At 41.2% G+C, this 17,969-nt stretch overlaps 1 protein-coding gene across 3 annotated transcripts in view; it reads right to left on the bottom strand.

The window, feature by feature from the left end:
- The window catches only part of LOC124036603 (solute carrier organic anion transporter family member 3A1-like), a 68,608-nt gene that overhangs the window by 11,455 nt on the left and 39,184 nt on the right, over window positions 1-17,969 (bottom strand). For all 3 annotated transcript variants that reach the window (XM_046351385.1, XM_046351396.1, XM_046351404.1), the window contains one exon: window positions 268-366. In XM_046351385.1, coding sequence (XP_046207341.1) covers window positions 268-366 — 99 coding nt within the window. The remainder of the gene's footprint in view (window positions 1-267; window positions 367-17,969) is intronic.

Below are 17,969 nucleotides of genomic sequence, written 5' to 3'. Positions count from 1 at the left end.
CATTTGCCTCTTGACTTATATTCAACTACTGAGGAATTCCAATGTTAGATTCTAGAGGGAGAGTGTTAATTTAACAATTAGGACATAGGCTCATAATTCAATCATAATTATATAATGTTAATAAACCAAATTAACATTATTTTGGCTTACCTTGAATAACAAAGTACTTAGCTCTAATTATGTGTTGCTAGGTTAATGTACTTCTTAATTGCTTTTCCATAGAACAGTGTTGGGAGTGACGTGAGGTTGTATTTCCCAGTAACTCACTGGTGTCGATGAAGAGGAAGTCCACATAGAACTTGGTGCAGAGGGACCCCAGGAGGAAACCACAGGCAGGCCCAAACACCAAAGTAGAGAAGACGATCCCTGGAATGACATGGAGACAAATAGAGAGATAAGGCTTTATAGTAGTACAATAGACAACATGTTATCTATCTCATGGATGAAATGTAACAATTCTAAACTCAACCACAAGGTGGTGAACCATGTTCAGTAATCCATGGCTTTTTCCAGAGGGCAGTATGGGGCAAGCTTTATAATGCAGAGGGCTGTAATCAAGGGACTATTTCATTGTAAGGACAAATGTTGTATTTAAGCATGCTATGTAAATAATTATGCAAAAAAAAACATTTTGAACTGCACTTAAACATGTGTATCACCTCTGATCCCAACCAGACAGATTTGGACAATCATCAACCCACTGATGCCATACAATAATGAGAGAAATTATACTTGCTCTACATACTGTGCACATCGAAAAAATAATAATAATATAAAACAGACCTACTATAAAACAGTCAAAATCTACAAACTTCCCAGCTCTAATAGTGTGACCAGCTGAAGCAGGACTGTGGGACCACACATCCTCATTAAAGTGTTATCTGTCAGAGGGTGGATGAGAGCCTGGCACACGGAGTCAGACAGACAGAGGTGGACAAAGAGCCAGCGCTTATGAAGACCTGGGAGGCTTTATTTGGTCACCTAATCTCCTTTTATCTTTCGACACATTGTCTCATTTAATGTAAACTGATTGATTGAAAGTGGAAACAAAACATCACATTTGAATGTGTTAGTGAGACAGGCATTGGATATTATGGATAACGTGGGTTAAAGCAGTAAGCAGCTCCTGGACCAACTGACACTCCCCAGAGCCTCTAGCTGAAGCTCAGGCCAGTCAGGTCTTGTGCTGTGGAGGCTCAGAGCCCATGGTCATGTTATTACTGAAATAAAATGACACTTAGCGTAAAACTGAGCTTTGGCAGGTGCTGTTTGAAACGCCGGATGGGCAGACAGACATTGGGAGGGGGTTCGACAGGCAGCACTTCACCCAACACCCAATGGACTTCACCCAAGTCCATTCACAGCCCAAAAAACACAGATACTGTAAATGTCAGAAGATAGAAGTGTGTCTCTCTTTTTCACCAGGCCTGCACAAGATAAAGTATGTTTGCCGAGTGTGAGTGTTTCCCTTTTCCCACTAGTGCATGGTAGTCAGATTATGCATTATGAGTGCATTATGGGTTTAAACCCTAAAATAGTCATGTTTTAATCCAGCAATGAGTTTACTGGAATTTCACTTTACTTTAAAATGTGCGAACAAAGGACAAACAAAATGATTACGAAACAGTGCTATTTCGGTTGAATCTATTCAGTTGTGCATCTGACTAGGTATCCCACTTCCCTTTCTAGAAAGTGCAGAGAACACTTAAGCAGAGGTGTGATTTTACGCCCTAGCTGGTTGATTAATTGTGATGATTTAGAGATACACAAAAGCAGTAGCATTCCTTGCTATCCCAGCTCCCTTTGCAGTTGTGCTCCATTAAAGTGAGGGGCGGAGAGAGGAAGGGAAGGGAGCAGGAGCACGACTGAGTGGAGCACCCGCCTGACATTTGCCGCGCTGGCTCCGGGTCAGCCCTGGCACCGATGGGAACCCAGCTCAGCATGACAGATGTTATGCATACATCTCGAGCAGCCAATTAATGAGCATGTATGGAAAAAACGAGTCAGTTTCACCATTCACTAAATTACACTGGCTTAGATCAAAGCTGTATATACTAGGGATGTACCGACGTCATTTTGGCCGATACTGATATCCAATATTTTCCTTGCCAAAAAGAAAACGACACCGAAAACCGATATTTAACATTTTAGCGGCGTTTTAAGCATTCGAGTACAGTTAAATAGTTGAAACACACACACATATATTTCTTTCACTTACTTGCCGTGCTGTTTCGTTGTTCATCTATTCAGTCTCACCAGGATTTCATCGTACATGTCAAGCAGTGAAGTTTCAGCTCTGTCTGCCTGTGGCCTCTCTTCCTCAGTGTGCACTGTCACTGTGTCCGTTTCCATCCTGTCCAGCCATGTCTGTAACATTTAGCATTGAGCATGGTGTCGGCACAGTAGAGGTTCAGAGAGAACGCCATCGAATCCCTTGTTCACAGCCTCTAGTAGAGTTTTCCACGTTAACCCGATGATCTGTGTTGGCATTTTTGTTGAGCAGGTGTTTCAATGCCATGACAGGGTATCACGTCTGCTGCAGACACAGTTGAGCTTATTTCTCGAGTCAATTGTTCGAATGGAGCCAGGAGTGTTCATGTTTCCCAAGTTTCAAACATGTTCTCAAATGCCATTGAAATGTCAGCAGTGGCATGAGAACCAGCACATTCTTGAGCATACAATACGGCTTTCCTCAGTAGGAAATCCTTGTGGACCCACTGTGCTGTCAGAATCATAATGCTCATGGGGCTGACATCGCTGGTCCAAATATCAGTCGTGAAGCTAATAGCAGTGACGGCCATATCAAGTAGTTCATGGATGCTGTGTAACTACGGTAGTGCAGCATGAAAAATAGCGGAAGTGTTTACCGGTGCTCGACCAGTCGGCAAAAGCCAACATCATCCACGACAGAGAACGGTTGATTGTCAAGGGCAATGAATCCCATTATTTTGGCATTCGTCTTTGAGTTGTCCTGCTGAATTGTTCTTACTCTTTCAAATGACTGCTCTACTTGTTGACTGCTCAATCCACACAGCAGACATTGTGAGCTAGGTTAGGAATGTGTTGCATGTGTAGCTCTATATTTTTCATCCTTAAGTCATCTATCTATCTACGTTATATATATGCACGTCTGATTTGACATCGGTTTTGCACATCAGCATTAAACTAGACATCGGACCAATGACGATGTTGACATTTTTAGCTAATATCGTCCGATTCCAATATGCTTACCGATATATCGTGCATCCCTAGTATATACATGTACATCACTGTGAATACTGACAATGAGACCCTGCTTCCTGAACATACCACCATACCACTCAAACCTAAGTAGGAATTAAAATGCACATTCAAACACATCCGTTTTAGTGGTTTTTGTATTCCATAGGCTATATGTTTCACATTACTGGCTTGTAAGGTTTTTCTCTCAGTAAATGACTATGTTTCTCCTAGGCAAGGCACAGCAATATAGTACTGCACATTGTTCCTGTCATAACACAGGACAAATCAGGTCACTTTGTCTGGATAAAGAGAGGGAAGTCTGGAGTGTTTGCTTTAGGGTTGTCAAGCTGGGAACAAAACATATTGCTTCTTCCTGAGACCTAGGAAAAACCCTGGTTATCTGGGAGGTTGGCAGTAAGGCCAACATTGCCTGTTGGTTGAAGGCAAATAGAGACACAGCTACAGTGAGCTCCAAAAGTATTGGGAGTGACATATTTTTTTGTTTTGGCTCTGTACTCCAGCACTTTGAATTAGGAATTATATAATGAATTTGGGGTTAAAGTGCAGACTGTCAGCTTTAATTTGAGGGTATTTATCTATATCGTGTAAACGGTTTAGATATTACAGCACGTGTAGATGATTTCAACGTGCCCGAAAAATGATAATATCGGTCCCATGACTTGAATAGGATTTGTGCCACAAAATGTTAGCATGTGGAAACAGTGCCAGGGAAACTAAACCAAAGCATGGATTGCTGTAATAGTCCATAGACTGCTTACAGGGTAAGGAAACCAATATGGCATGTTGTAATTTGGGTGAACTATCCCTTTAAATAATATCGAGTTACATTTGCAATATTATTTCCCCTTTTCTTTGTTGGCACAAATTAAAATCACTCCCCCTATCATACATTCGCCATGGTTCGCGTTCTTCCTGCATCTGCATGAATGTTGCAGCATGTAGCTGCCATGGCAGCTGGTAGCTAGATAGCTAGCAAGATGGCAGAGACAATAGCCTTTATTGTGGAAGTAGTCACATTATTTTAAATTGGTAGAAGAAAAGGACAGATGTTACCCCTCAGATCTTGACTGATGCTACTTGCAGGATTCACACGCAAACACAGGATCATCGGGTTCAGGCGATTGACCCATTTATTGTCTGGTAATAAAGCAAACAGCGTAGCTTCTGTTTTTGGTAACGCAAAAGTAATGTAACTAGTTACTTTCCATAGTAAGTAACAGAGTAACATAACAAGTTACTTTTATTGCAAGTAACATTGAAACGCAACAAGTTACTTTTAAAAGTACCGTTCCCCAACACTGCTCTAGGATCAATCACTTTGTCTGTAGTCTTGAACCAGACTCCAGTAGTCTGTCATCTATTTCCCCAAATAGCTGTAACAACAATTGTTGATCTCTGACTGATTGATTAGCCTACAAGTCAATTCCAGTGATACAATAACTTATGCACTGAATGATCACTCTTAGCTTCACCATGGTGTCCTACAGTAAGTCATTCCTGACAGACAAATAAAATACTACATGGAACAAAACTATTCCCAAAATAGTACATAGAGTTGTAAAAATGTAATAAAAGCAGGAGAGCGAAAGCAAAGAGAGCAGATTATGCCAATAAAGTTGTCATGCATGTTGACAGCATTTTCAGGAGAAACTCCAGCACAGTTTCCATCTTGTGTATACACTAAATGGCCTGTTGTGCATTAAATTAGTGCTGTGCAGTCACTGTTTCAAGCTTTTCCTTAGAAACAGAGTGTTGTTTCCAAATAGCAACAACGCCACCATTGTTCTCACCACAGGAAACATCAAAGAAGAAAAACTCAGTTAGTGATATCACCTTTCAGAGGCTTGCCGTTTAAGGCGTCAGCATGTTTCAGTGCTGAACGAGTGTGCACGCATACTCCCTTAAAAGCAGCACTAGTACTGTATGTCCATTTTTAGACACCGTAGCCAGTATATGCTTCCTCAAAATAGTCAGAATTAATTTAAGATAGCGCCAGAAATCTGTCGTTCATTTTGACGTTTTTGCCGAATAGATCTTAGTCGTGCAATTTTACATCTAAGATGTGCAGTATTTTTCAATGAAAACGAGTCATCTCTCCTTGAATGACAACAAATAATTTATTGAAGAATCGCTACAGTTGACCAATGACCAACAAAGAGGCATAGACTTCGACTAAGAACCTCAGATTGTCTTCAGAAAAAAAACATCACCAAAGTCCAAAACTAAAAAAATGTCACAGAATGACATCATAATATATGCACAAACTCTATCAAACTGTTTTGGCTGGGAAGCATGCTGACGCCTTTAAAGTAAGTCCATAATCACTCACTTACAGGCTCAAAGTTTAAACCAAACTCACTGTTTTCAGAAACACTATCTCCTTGGTAATCACACTCAACTATCCTACATCTGTTGCACAAGACATGTCATAAACCTAATATATTTCAACATTCAACCTTTTTCAAGGACCATGCCTTCTGTGCATCTGATAGTGAGAAAATGAGAGGCATATGATTTTTAAAAATTATATTTTATTTTTCACCACTTTTTTCTCCCCAATTGGTAGTACAGTCTTGTCTCATTGCGGCAACTCCCGTACTGGCTCGGGAGAGGCGAAGGTCGAGAGCCATGCGTCATCCGAAACACAACCCAACAAAGCTGCACTGCTTCTTGACACAATGCCCATCCAACCCAGAAGCACCAATGTGTCGGAGGAAACACCGACACCTGGCGACTGTGTCAGCATGCCCTGTGCCCGGCCCGCCACAGGAGTCGCTAGTGAGCGATGAGACAAGGATATCCCTGCTGGCCAAATCCTCCCTAACGCAGATGACGCTGGGCCAATTGTGCGCCGCCCCATGGGCCTCCCAGTCGCGGCCAGCTGCGACAGAGCCGGGACTTGAACCCAGAATCTCTAGTGGCACAGCTAGTGCCTTAGACCACTGCACCACTCGGGAGGCCTGGAGGGCATATGATTTTGCTGTCATCCTGCAGGTTTAAGCGTTTCAGATGAGGAAAATAACATGTCTTGCGACATTCTTAGTGATATGAACCGGGGACAGAAGCTACCCAGCCCTGCCTGAGTCACAACAAACACAGAGCTGCAGGACTTCTACAGTGCTTCTAGCCATTCCCCCCTCCTTTTGTCTTATCTAGAAGACATGAAATGGCCAGCAAAACGGTCTAAGAGATGTTTTATTTTTTAGAGCTGTCAAAAGAAAAGCTCACGCTAAGGACAAGCAAGAACACCCAGTGTTTCTCTCTCCAGGCAGGCAGGTGCACCACATGAGCCCACCCCTCCCCTACTGAGGACAAACAGGCAGCCCCCACCTACTTCCCTCTCTCTCTCTCATCCTCATCTCAGGACAGTAGGTACAAAAGCAAGTGATCATCTCCCCAGTTCCTGACATCAAGCGGATAGGCCTCTTTTCACCTTTTCCATTTCGCTCTCTCTCCCTTCCTCTCTTCCTCTCACACTTTTCTGAGGAGCTCAGGTTCAACTCTGGGATAATGAATGTGGTGTGGCCGTATGTGAGAGGTGATTTTGCATGGTTCATTTATGAGATTTCCCTCTAGGCCACCACTGACAGGCTTGGTTGCATGTTGCATGGCCTCTGGTTATTTCCCAACCATCTTGTGGGTGAACCAGTTCAAATGTTTTCAAACCTCAAGTCTTTAACCTCAAGTCTCAAGTCTGAGCATTGTTAGATGACAGTGATAGAAAGCATTTTACTCTGCATGGGGAGGTTACAGTACAAGCAAATGAGAATGAAAATAAGACACGCCTTAAACAAAAAATGACTTTCATTCATTTCATGTTCTATGAAAACAGTTAAGACAAAACTGCTATATTATACTATTCAAAAGAAATAATGGACATTTTCATTTAATTAAATAAATCTTCATTTTAATTAAGGCCATAACCTGAGTCAAATGGTCTTGTTGGTAATCGTCCAAAATATTTCCCTTAATTGCCTCTGAAATCCCATTTTCTTCCAACAGTCCTGTTATAGAACAAGTACAAAACAAACTAATTTGTTCCTGTTGTACTTTGCTCGAGCATTTAAGTATCCCGTGAATTATACTCTCTGAGAGCATGTCAGACGTAATTCAATAAAACCGCTGGGCTCTAGTCTTTCTGTCTTCCACTAATTTGCTTAGAGAGCAACAGAACTAGGCTGCATTTCCTGCTGTCTATAAATCACATCCTTTAGTGATATTAATTAACCCAGTGGTCCATACCACTAACCGACAGCACAGACTTTTTTGGAAAAATGAAAATGTTAGTCTCTATGCTCTATGTTGTAATAAATGCTGCATCTATGGACATAAAACAGGGGAAGGTTTGCATATCCTAAGATAATACGTAGTACTGGGTACTTCCAACAAACACAGATTCAGAAGTTCTGGATATCTGCGGAGGAGGGCTTTTCTTCCAGAGACGTAGGTTTAATAGAGATGCAATAGAAGTGGCAATGTCATGTCTAACATTGTAACCCTGATTTAAAGGCAGGAGGGGCCTTTTCCTCCACTAATGTGTGTATTGAGTCAAGCAAAGTTGTATTTTACAGGCACCTCCAGTTTATACAGCTCCCTCTAATGGACCTTCCTAACACAATACAGACATTAAACCAGAATGCAGGCCATAAAAGACAGTGACCAGCCTTGCACTGTTCCTGGCACCATCACTCCAGAGCCTAATGAAACCTCTTAAGAAAATGCTTTCAAAGCTATTCAACTCAACACATAAGCCAACATACAAGCACTTCATATAACAGGTGTAATGCTGCACTGTACATGTATGTACCCAATAGCATGTTCTGTGCACGGGACAGTATGCACACTATGCTAGTGGCATATGCAATGAAACACAGAGTTATGTAACCATCCAAAATATACTAACCATGTACAGTGGGGCAAAAAAGTATTTAGTCAGCCACCAATTGTGCAAGTTATCCCACTTAAAAAGATGAGAGAGGCCTGTAATGTTCATCATATGTACACGTCAACTATGACAGACAAAATGAGAAAAAAAAATCCTGAAAATCACATTGTAGGTTTTGTAATGAATTTATTTGCAAATTATGGTGGAAAATAAGTATTTGGTCACCTACAAACAAGCAAGATTTCTGGCTCTCACAGACCTGTAACTTCTTCTTTAAGAGGCTCCTCTGTCCTCCACTCGTTACCTGTATTAATGGCACTTGTTATCAGTATAAAAGACACCTGTCCACAACCTCAAACAGTCACACTACAAACTCCACTATGGCCAAGACCAAAGAGCTGTCAAAGGACACCAAAAACAAAATTGTAGACCTGCACCAGGCTGGGAAGACTGAATCTGCAATAGATAAGCAGCTTGGTTTGAAGAAATCAACTGTGGGAGCAAATCAATTAATTAAAAATCCTACAATGTGATTTTCTGGATTTTTTTCTTCTCATTTTGTCTGTCATAGTTGAAGTGTACTTATGATGAAAATTACAGGCCTCTCATCTTTTTAAGTGGAGAACTTGCACAATTGGTGGCTGACTAAATATTTTTTTGCCCCACTGTATCTGCAGCGTTAGTTCTAGGCAAATGTTGAAATTCTTCAGCCATTCCTGGACCTGTGACCAAAAACGAGCTATATATGGACAATACCAAAATAAATTATCTAATGATCTGTCTCCTGACAGCAGAATCTGCAGAGCTGGGAAGATTGTATCCCCCTTATATATAACATTCTATTGGTTGCAATAATTTTGTATAGTAATTTAAATTGAAGAATTCGAAGTTTTGCATCCGGCATCCGGTTTTGCATTGCATATCTATTCATAAACCATGTGCCATGGAATGAGTACATTGAAAATCTCTTCCCAACTATTTTGCAATTTATATGGCACAGATGTCAGTTTTTTGGTCCTTATATGAAAATGGTATATGTTTTTATTTATCACACTTTTCTTTAACCATTTATGTTCTTTAATACAGGACTGACAAACAAGTTCCTTACTTTTCCCCCCCTTCTACTTGCCTTTGTGTAGAGCAGACATTTCCATATGTCTGTGTTAGCTGCATGTGTGACATAACTCCACCATGATATCATTCACAAAAATGATACCTTAAAAAAAAAAAAACATTATTCGAAAAATTCAGTTTATCAATTAGTATATTTGAATTTAACCACAATATTTGTTGTATTATTTGTTCTGTCTTTTCAGGTGGATTAAACTGAAATTGCAACCAACTTTCTACGGCTTGTTTAAAAAATAAAGATATTTGGGAGATTATTTCCTTTTCAAACAATCGAAAGTGGGTCATTTTCAGTTCATTTTCTTGCAGAGTGATTCTTTGTTCCCCTCCATTAATCCTGCTCAAGTTTACTAAGCATCTAGGAGAGTAATCCTCCAGAGCCCAGTGAGAGTATAAGGACACAGTGCAACGTGGGAGGCCAAACAACTGCCTGCCCACCCCAGGCCACTTTCATAGAGGGCCAGATTGAGAGGCAGAGATAGCGATCATCCTTAAACTAGTGCCAACTGCCAGGGTTTCAGAGTCTCAGATTGCAAACCATAGTCTGGCTTTTTTTATGGGAGTTTTGGAGCAGTAGCTTCTTCCTTGCTGAGCGGCCTTTCAGGTTATGTCGATATAGGACTCGTTTTACTGTGGATATAGATACTTTTGTACTTGTTTCCTTCAGCATCTTCACAAGGTCATTTGCTGTTGTTCTGGGATTGATTTGCACTTTTCGCACCAAAGTACGTTCATCTCTAGCAGACAGAACGCGTCTCCTTCCTGAGCGGTATGACGGTTGCGTAGTCCCATGGTGTTTATACTTGCGTAGTATTGTTTGTACAGATGAACATGGTAACTTCAGGCATTTGCAAATTGCTCCCAAGGATGAACCAGACTTGTGGAGGTCTACAAATATTTTTCGGAGGTTTTGGCTGATTTCTTTGGATTTACCAATGATGTCAAGCAATGTGGCACTGAGTTTGAAGGTAGGCCTTGAAATACATCCACAGGTACACCTCCAATTGACTCAAATGATGTCAATTATCAGAAGCTTCTAAAGCCATGACATCATTTTCTGGAATCTTCCAAGCTGTTTAAGGCACAGTCAACTTAGTGTATGTAAACTTCTGACCCAATGGAATTGTGATACAGTGAATTATAAGTGAAATAATCTGTCTGTAAACAATTGTTGGAAAAATTACTTGTGTCATGCACAAAATAGATGTCCTAACCGACTTGCCAAAACTATAGTTTGTTAACAAGAAATTTGTGGAGTGGTTTAAAAACTAGTTTTAATGACTCCAACCTAAGTGTATGTAAACTTCCGACTTCAACTGTATATACAGAACAGTGAAATAAATGAGACGACGTGGAGGAGTTGGACTATAAATCTAGAAAATGTTCAAACAATATCCTGTCTTTACACTATATCAACCCTGGCCAAAATACCCTCCCTCCTTCCCTTCCTCCTTCCTTCCAGTAAACTACACAGACGATAGGGTCTGCCCATAAAAAGGCTTTGACGAGTCTTTCTTCTAGGGAGAAGCCCTACATGGAAAGAAGGCGTTGGGTCGTCAGACTCAGCACGGGCCGTTCTCTGTGTGCCCAGCAGAACAAACTGACAGGGAATAACATTCACACTGAAAGTCTATGAAATGGATTGGACAGTTCTGTGATGCCCCTACGGAAGGGTCAGCAACTTATTAACACTGAGCAACGTGAGGCGACAAAGCGCAATATCTTCGAGACATGTCACATATAGTCTACACAATGTGCTCCCTGGTCTCGCCCAACAAGTTTCCTCTTCCCTCTCTATCCACTGAGCTCAATGTGCTCTGAAATAGCACCTTATTGTTCTGTCAAGGCAACTTTTGAAGGGTAGTTTAGGATGGGGGGAAATGTAACTGAATAAATTACGTCTGTTAACTATTCTGACCTGGAAGACGAAGTAATGGGGAAATGGGCGTTCAGCCAAACTTCTATATTCAACTACTGCTAAAGTTACAGTATCTCTCCAACAATGCCTTACCTATGAAGTCATCTGTTGTCAAGCAAAACATCTCCACCAAGGTTATTCACATTCTAACAAGGGGAAAGGGATATTGAATTATAGTACCTAAAAAGCAAACTATGACTCCTACCTTGAGTCAGAACGCTGTCTAGTGATAGAATGCCCTTCCGTGAATTCTCATCTGAGTGAAGTGAACTGAAGCACAAAATTAGCCTGATGCTGAGCAGAAATTACAATAAGAAGCATTTTACATCTGTGTTTACAAAATGCTGCAATATATTTTTTATGCGTTTTATATATTTTTTCCTGTGTGAAATAACACTGAATAACTTTAACTAGCAAGTTAAAGTTATGGGTTGCGTTATTCCCCCCTTATCTCCGAGCACACAGACACAGCGTGGGTACACATCCTGCTCCAGAGGGAGTACTGTTTTTCCTTTAGACAAGCATGGGTCAAAACTTTGTTCATTTACACAATGTCTGTCTGTCATTCACATTGTAAATGTCCAAACTCACCAAAAATGACATTTGGTAGCTCCTACCTCCATATGAATTTCTTTACGAGCTGGATTGCCTGTGTTTGCATTAAGTTTATTTTCATTTGAGCTTGTTAGCATTTAGAAAACAGCCCCCATGAAAATTCACTATTAATTGTGCTAATTCTGTTAGCATTCCGGGATGATAGAAGGAAGGTATGATGACATAAAATCTGGATACCGCCCAGCCATAGTTTGCATCCGTAAAATCACTTTCTATTGACCTTCAAATAAAGCCATGTGTGTTAAGTAAAGTAGACCAAAATACCCTTCCTGCCTCCAGTAAACTGCACAGCCTGTCCCTTTCCCCATTGTTATTGGATAATTGTCCTCAAACTCTCCCTTTCTACCTGGCATTTGCTATGTCCTGCTGCAAAAATACAGAGCAACACTGCAGTGCAATAACTTTGCAACATCTTAGGTATAGTCTATTGCCAAGAATGATAAAGCTAGTAACCTAAATGTTTTGGTAAACTTTACTTCCTTCGAACTTGGACCATTAAAGAGATTTTGTGTTTTTACAGTTGCTTGAGTCTGTTCCATTCACTGGGGATTCCATTCACTGGGGATTAGGGTCTGTTTTCAGAGCACACCACTATACTAGGAGATGCAAATCACACTGACTTCGATTTATTGTCAGAAGGAGTGCATATAACAGTGGTCACCAACTCCCGATCGACTGGTCGATCTTCAAGGCATTCCTAGTCGATCACCAAACATTTCTGTAAAAAACCCAATGAAACAGCCTTGTGTCCTTATTTATTTATTTGTTTTGTGCTGTTGGCAGTAGGTGCATTTTATTCAGCAGCCCTAGCGCCGGGAATGCAGTGTTCCCATTTTGAACCTTTTCATGTGTCTGAGGATAGACCTCCGCCTACCCGGCAGGCCCAGAGAGCAAATCAAGTGCACCTCCAGGCCTACCCTTGGCCAATCAGACAGCACAGATCGCAGAGTCTGCAGTTTCCTCGAGCCATAGACCATAACAAGAAGCCTTGAGCGCACAACAAATTTGATACTGTGAGATTTAAAAACATTTAAAATCATGACGGAAAACAGCAAAGCTCTGCTGTTTTTATGAGTAAGTTCATGTTTAAGTTGCTATTCGGCACTAGTAACACATTGTTCAACACTTTTATAAGCCATAAAATGCACTACAACCAGCACTGCTGCTGCAATGAATGAGTATTGCAAAGTGTTTCAATAAGCTTGCGTTGTTATTATTACTGGCGTGTCTCTTTTTTATATCAAGTTTAAAAAAATGATTATGATAAACACTCAGTAATTACAGTATCAGGCTGTATCAAAGCAAACGTTGAGTCTAATTTTCTACGTAAGATTCCCATATATTTCAATATTAGAAATAGGTTAAAAGGGAATAGTAGAAATATTTGAAAAATATCAGAGGAAAATACATCTTAGAGTTTATAACAATTCACCCAGAAACCCTTTAACCCTAATCCAGTATTCCTTAGAGAGCAACATTCACTTCTGACCCATACCGTTTGGGCATTTCCTCCACACTTCCTCTCTGAGTTGACTTCCTTGACCTTGTACACATAAGGCATCAAAAAGTCCAAACATCTCTGCATCAGCTTCACATTTCATCATTTACAAGCTGTTGCTCACACCCTGGTTTGATTAGAAGAAGGGTTTCTATCTTAAATGGTCTTAGCAGCTCCACATTCCAGCCTTTCTGAGTTAGTTATTCATTAATAAGAAGGAGGAAGGCGGCGTAATGCCTTAACCTCTGGTGTCAAATGGTAACCCCTAGAATAGTGTGATAATATCCATATTGGTTAAGACTTCAACAAGTAAAAAAGATGACTACATTTGTGCACTTAAGTCAAGCTCTAATGTAACATTTTGAAAGGAAACATGATGTATGTTAACCTGAACTACACTAGTCTACACACTGAGGGAACAGGCTCACATGGGGAAAAATCTGATCCTATTTGAACCTTTTACTGAGTCTGATTGAAACCTTTTACTGAGTCTGATACGAGGTTCAAGCTCAATCAACTCCATTTGCGCATGCAGTGGAAAAATAAGAATGTGAACTATGATGAAGGCCATTGACGAAAATGTGTCTGAGACTTGCCGGCGCCAGGGCCTATTGTGATGATTCAATCCCAATTTATGACATTGTCCGGATGGCTGGCCATATGTTTGCTATCACAGGAGTCAAACACACCTTATCCGTGGCTTTCTCCGGGGCGGGACGCTCCCATGGAACATTGGGAGCACGGGCACCGTCAGAGGTGTGAAGACAGATGAATCTTGAATCAACGTAAATAATGTTACTGTGTGAATAAACCTGACATGTTTGGATTGTTTCAAGAGCTGAACATTTTTGATATGTTGTATTGTACTGTATGTGTTATGGATTTCTGACACAGAGGTGCGCTCCTGTCATTTAGATTGAGTTGTGATGATTCAATTCGAAAATGCGTGTGATGTTTGTTTTATTGTTTTGGGCCAAGCAAAGTGATGGTAATTAAAAGATGGGAGTTATTGAGATCGAGTTCCGCCGTAGTTAGGATAAAAAGTGTTGAGTTGTTTCATTCAGGCAGTCATTGTAAAACAATCTAGTGTGTTTTTATACTTTAGACTTTAGAATTTGACTTTAGATTTTGTATATTTTGACATTGAAGAGTTCTGGTATGTACTATTTGATAACTGTATTCTTATTGTATAGCTGTAATAAATCTGATTACTTTTAAATTGATAAGTACGGTAGTCCTCATATTTCTTTGAATTAGTCTTTGATCTAATGGTCTATGAGTAAATGTTATTACACTACACATAGTGCATCTCATTACATTACATTTACATTTAAGTCATTTAGCAGACGCTCTTATCCAGAGCGACTTACAAATTGGTGCATTCACCTTATGACATCTCTGGGCTAAGGTTAACTCAATCAATTAATGCTTGGACATGATTGCAAGGTATTAGCTCTTTGTCTCTTAGACACTTAATAATTGCATAACGGAGAACCTAGAGTGTCACTTATAGTACTCCGAGTGGGGACGATAAGACTTCCTATCTTACTATCCATCGGATATGTTTAAAGGCCTATAGCAATATTTACATGATAATGGAGTCAGATTGACAATTATATTATGGTCATATTCCTCCTGCACTCATTTATTTATTTTATACATTTATTTTTTGGTTAGTCATTTCCACCCCTTTTTTCTCCCCAATTTCGGGATTACGATCTTGTCTCATCGCTGCAACTCCCCAACGGGCTCAGGAGAGGCGAAGGTTGAGTCATGCATCCTCCGACACCATGACCAGCAAAGCCGCGCTTCTTAACACCCGCTCGCTTAACCCGGAAACCAGCTGCACCAATGTGTCGGAGGAAACACCATTCAACTGACAACCGCCACAAGGAGTCGCTAGAGCGCGATGAGCCAAGTAAACCCCCCCCCCCCCCCCCCCCGGACAAACCCTCCCCTAACCCGGACGATGCTGGGCCAATTGTGCGCCACTCCATGGGACTCATGGTCAGACCCCAGGCTGTAGTGACGCTGCAACATAGACCACTGCACTAATTTCTATCATCCTCAGTCAGTGTCAATTCTAAATAATCTACACACATTCACGTGCACCTCCCCCATATGCATAGCTACTTCGACCAAGCCAGCAAGGCTACAGGCTCCAGAGCGAAGTGCTATCTGAACATGCACCACAATATGTTTGGAGTTTGAGCAATTTCATACATAGAATGGAGAGGTGTGCCTAATTGTAGTTGCTTGTGTTCGATTTCGAGGCTTGACACATAAAACAAATGAAATTCCTCCCAAATTAAATGTTCAACTGTAATTGAGGTTTATATCTTGTTGATTTGAATTTATTATTTTAATGTTTAACATGAATTGCATTATTGAAGTCACGAGTGTGTCCAGAAGTTGATGTTTTTTTTTATCCACTCGCCACTCTATGAAAGTCGTCAGCAACACGTGACAATAGAGGGCCATCCGTACAAGTTGGAAAGGGGTGAGGGGCTAGTTTGGGATTCACCATGAGACTGTGCTGCCCCTAGTGAGGGAATTCAGCAGCAACACTGTTTGATAGACAATGATTTCTGATTGGGCTCTCTCTCTCTCTGTCTGCTACAGTTTTGGGAAGTCTCATGGATTTATTGTGAGATTCCCTGTTACTCATTAGCCATGCAAGGTCCACCCAAAGGATAGTTCTTCTAATTATAACAGGAACAGAGATCCTCATCTCATGCCCTGCTCAAGGACATGGCACTTAAGAGTAGCCACGCTATCTCGCACAGTAACTTAAATGGCTTCTCTGCCTTTCTGTAACCTACTTGACAATTGTACACAAACAACCAACCTGTCCAAGAACAGACTGAGAAAGAGTCATTGAGTAGTTTGGACAAAAGCAAAACATTGAATTTAGCTGTATTATGTAAACAGAGACAGCACAGACCAAGCAAACAAGACAAATAACGGAAAAACTCAGAGTGAACTTAGGTGAGGTCTATTTTCATTGAGTACACCGTGTAAGAGAGGATTAGGGGATCTGCATCCTGCCCACCAGCCACAACTACCAGCATTATCCTGCCTGGACTATAAAGCCTTCAGAGCATGGTGTATCACAATGTCAACATGTTCTTCTGCAGGCATATTCGCTTCCAACAGAGACAAACACAGGTACATAACTGTACATCTTACTGATGTGTCCGGATATGCCTCCAGACACATACAGTGCATTCGGAAAGTATTGACTTTTTCTCAATTCTTCTTACATTACAGCCTTATTCCAAAATTGATTAAAGTGTTTTCCCCCCTCATCAATCTACAAACAATACCCCATATAAACAAAGACTTTTTGTAAATGTGAATTTTTTTTGTTGTTGAAATATACCATTTACAGAAGTATTCAGATCTTTTACTCAGTGCTTTGTTGATGCACCTTTGGCAGAAATTACAGCCTTGAGACTTCTTGGGTATGACGCTACAAGCTTGGCACAGCTGTATTTGGGGAGTTTCTCCCATTCTTTCAAGCTCTGTCAGGTTGGATGGGGTGTGTCGCGGAACAGCTATTTTTAGGTGTCTCCAGAGACATTAGATCTGGTTCAAGTCTGGGCTCTGGCTGGGCCATTCAAGGACATTCAGAGACTAGTCCCAGAACCACTGCTGTGTTGTGCCATGGGGACTGATTACGTCATTGCTGACGCACTCTCTCGTGCGCCCTGTTCCTGAATGTCCACGTGACTGACCACTGTTTATTGTTGTATTTGGTATTGTCCTGTTCTATCGCTCCAGTCGGTTCCCTTCTGGTCTTGTTTTCTTCTTTCCTCTTAAAGGTTGCTTCCTGTGCGCAAAAGTTGCTGAGGTCTGGGGAGGACGAGGTTGGCTGGGGCAAGTGGAAGTGTGAACCCGTAACCCCTCATGTATTTAAAAGGCATGGATGGAACAATGCAGTCTGGGTTCTCTATTAGGATCCAGGGCAGTATTTTGTTATGTGTGACTGGTATGGTATTCAGGGGTCCTTGTTGGCTGTGTGCTTAGGGTCGTTGTCCTGTTGGAAGGTGAACCTTCGCCCCAGTCTGAGGTTCTGAGCACTCTGGAGCAGGTTTTCTTCAAGGATCTCTCTGTACTTTGCACCGTACATCTTTCCCTCGATCCTGAATAGTCTAACAGTCCCTGCCAGTGAAAAACATCCCCACAGCATGATGCTGCCATCACCATGCTTCACCGTAGGGATGGTGCCAGGTTTCCTCAAAACATGACGCTAGGCATTCAGGCCAAAGAGTTCAATCTTGGTTTCTTCAGATAAGAGAATCTTGTTTCTCATGGTCTGAGAGTCCTTTAGGTGCCTTTTGGCAAACTCCAAGTGAGCTGTCATATGCCTTTTACTGAAGATTGGCTTCCGTCAACTCTCCATAAAGGCCTGATTGGTGGAGTGCTGCAGAGATGGTTGTCTTTCTGAAAGGTACTCCCATCTCCACAGAGGAACTCTGGAGCTCTGTCAGAGTGACCATCAGGTTCTTGTTCACCTCTCTGACCAAGGCCCTTTTCCCCTGATTGCTAAGTTTGGCCAGACGGCCAGCTCTAGGAAGAGTCTTGGTGGTTCCAAACTTCTTACATTTTAGAATGATGGAGGCCTCTGAACTGTCCACTGTGGAACCTTATATAGTCATTTGTGTGCCTTTCAAAATCAT

This window comes from Oncorhynchus gorbuscha, linkage group LG01 (assembly GCF_021184085.1).
Source record: "Oncorhynchus gorbuscha isolate QuinsamMale2020 ecotype Even-year linkage group LG01, OgorEven_v1.0, whole genome shotgun sequence".
NCBI classification, from domain to species: domain Eukaryota; kingdom Metazoa; phylum Chordata; class Actinopteri; order Salmoniformes; family Salmonidae; genus Oncorhynchus; species Oncorhynchus gorbuscha.
This window is presented reverse-complemented; position numbering and strand designations above follow the sequence as displayed.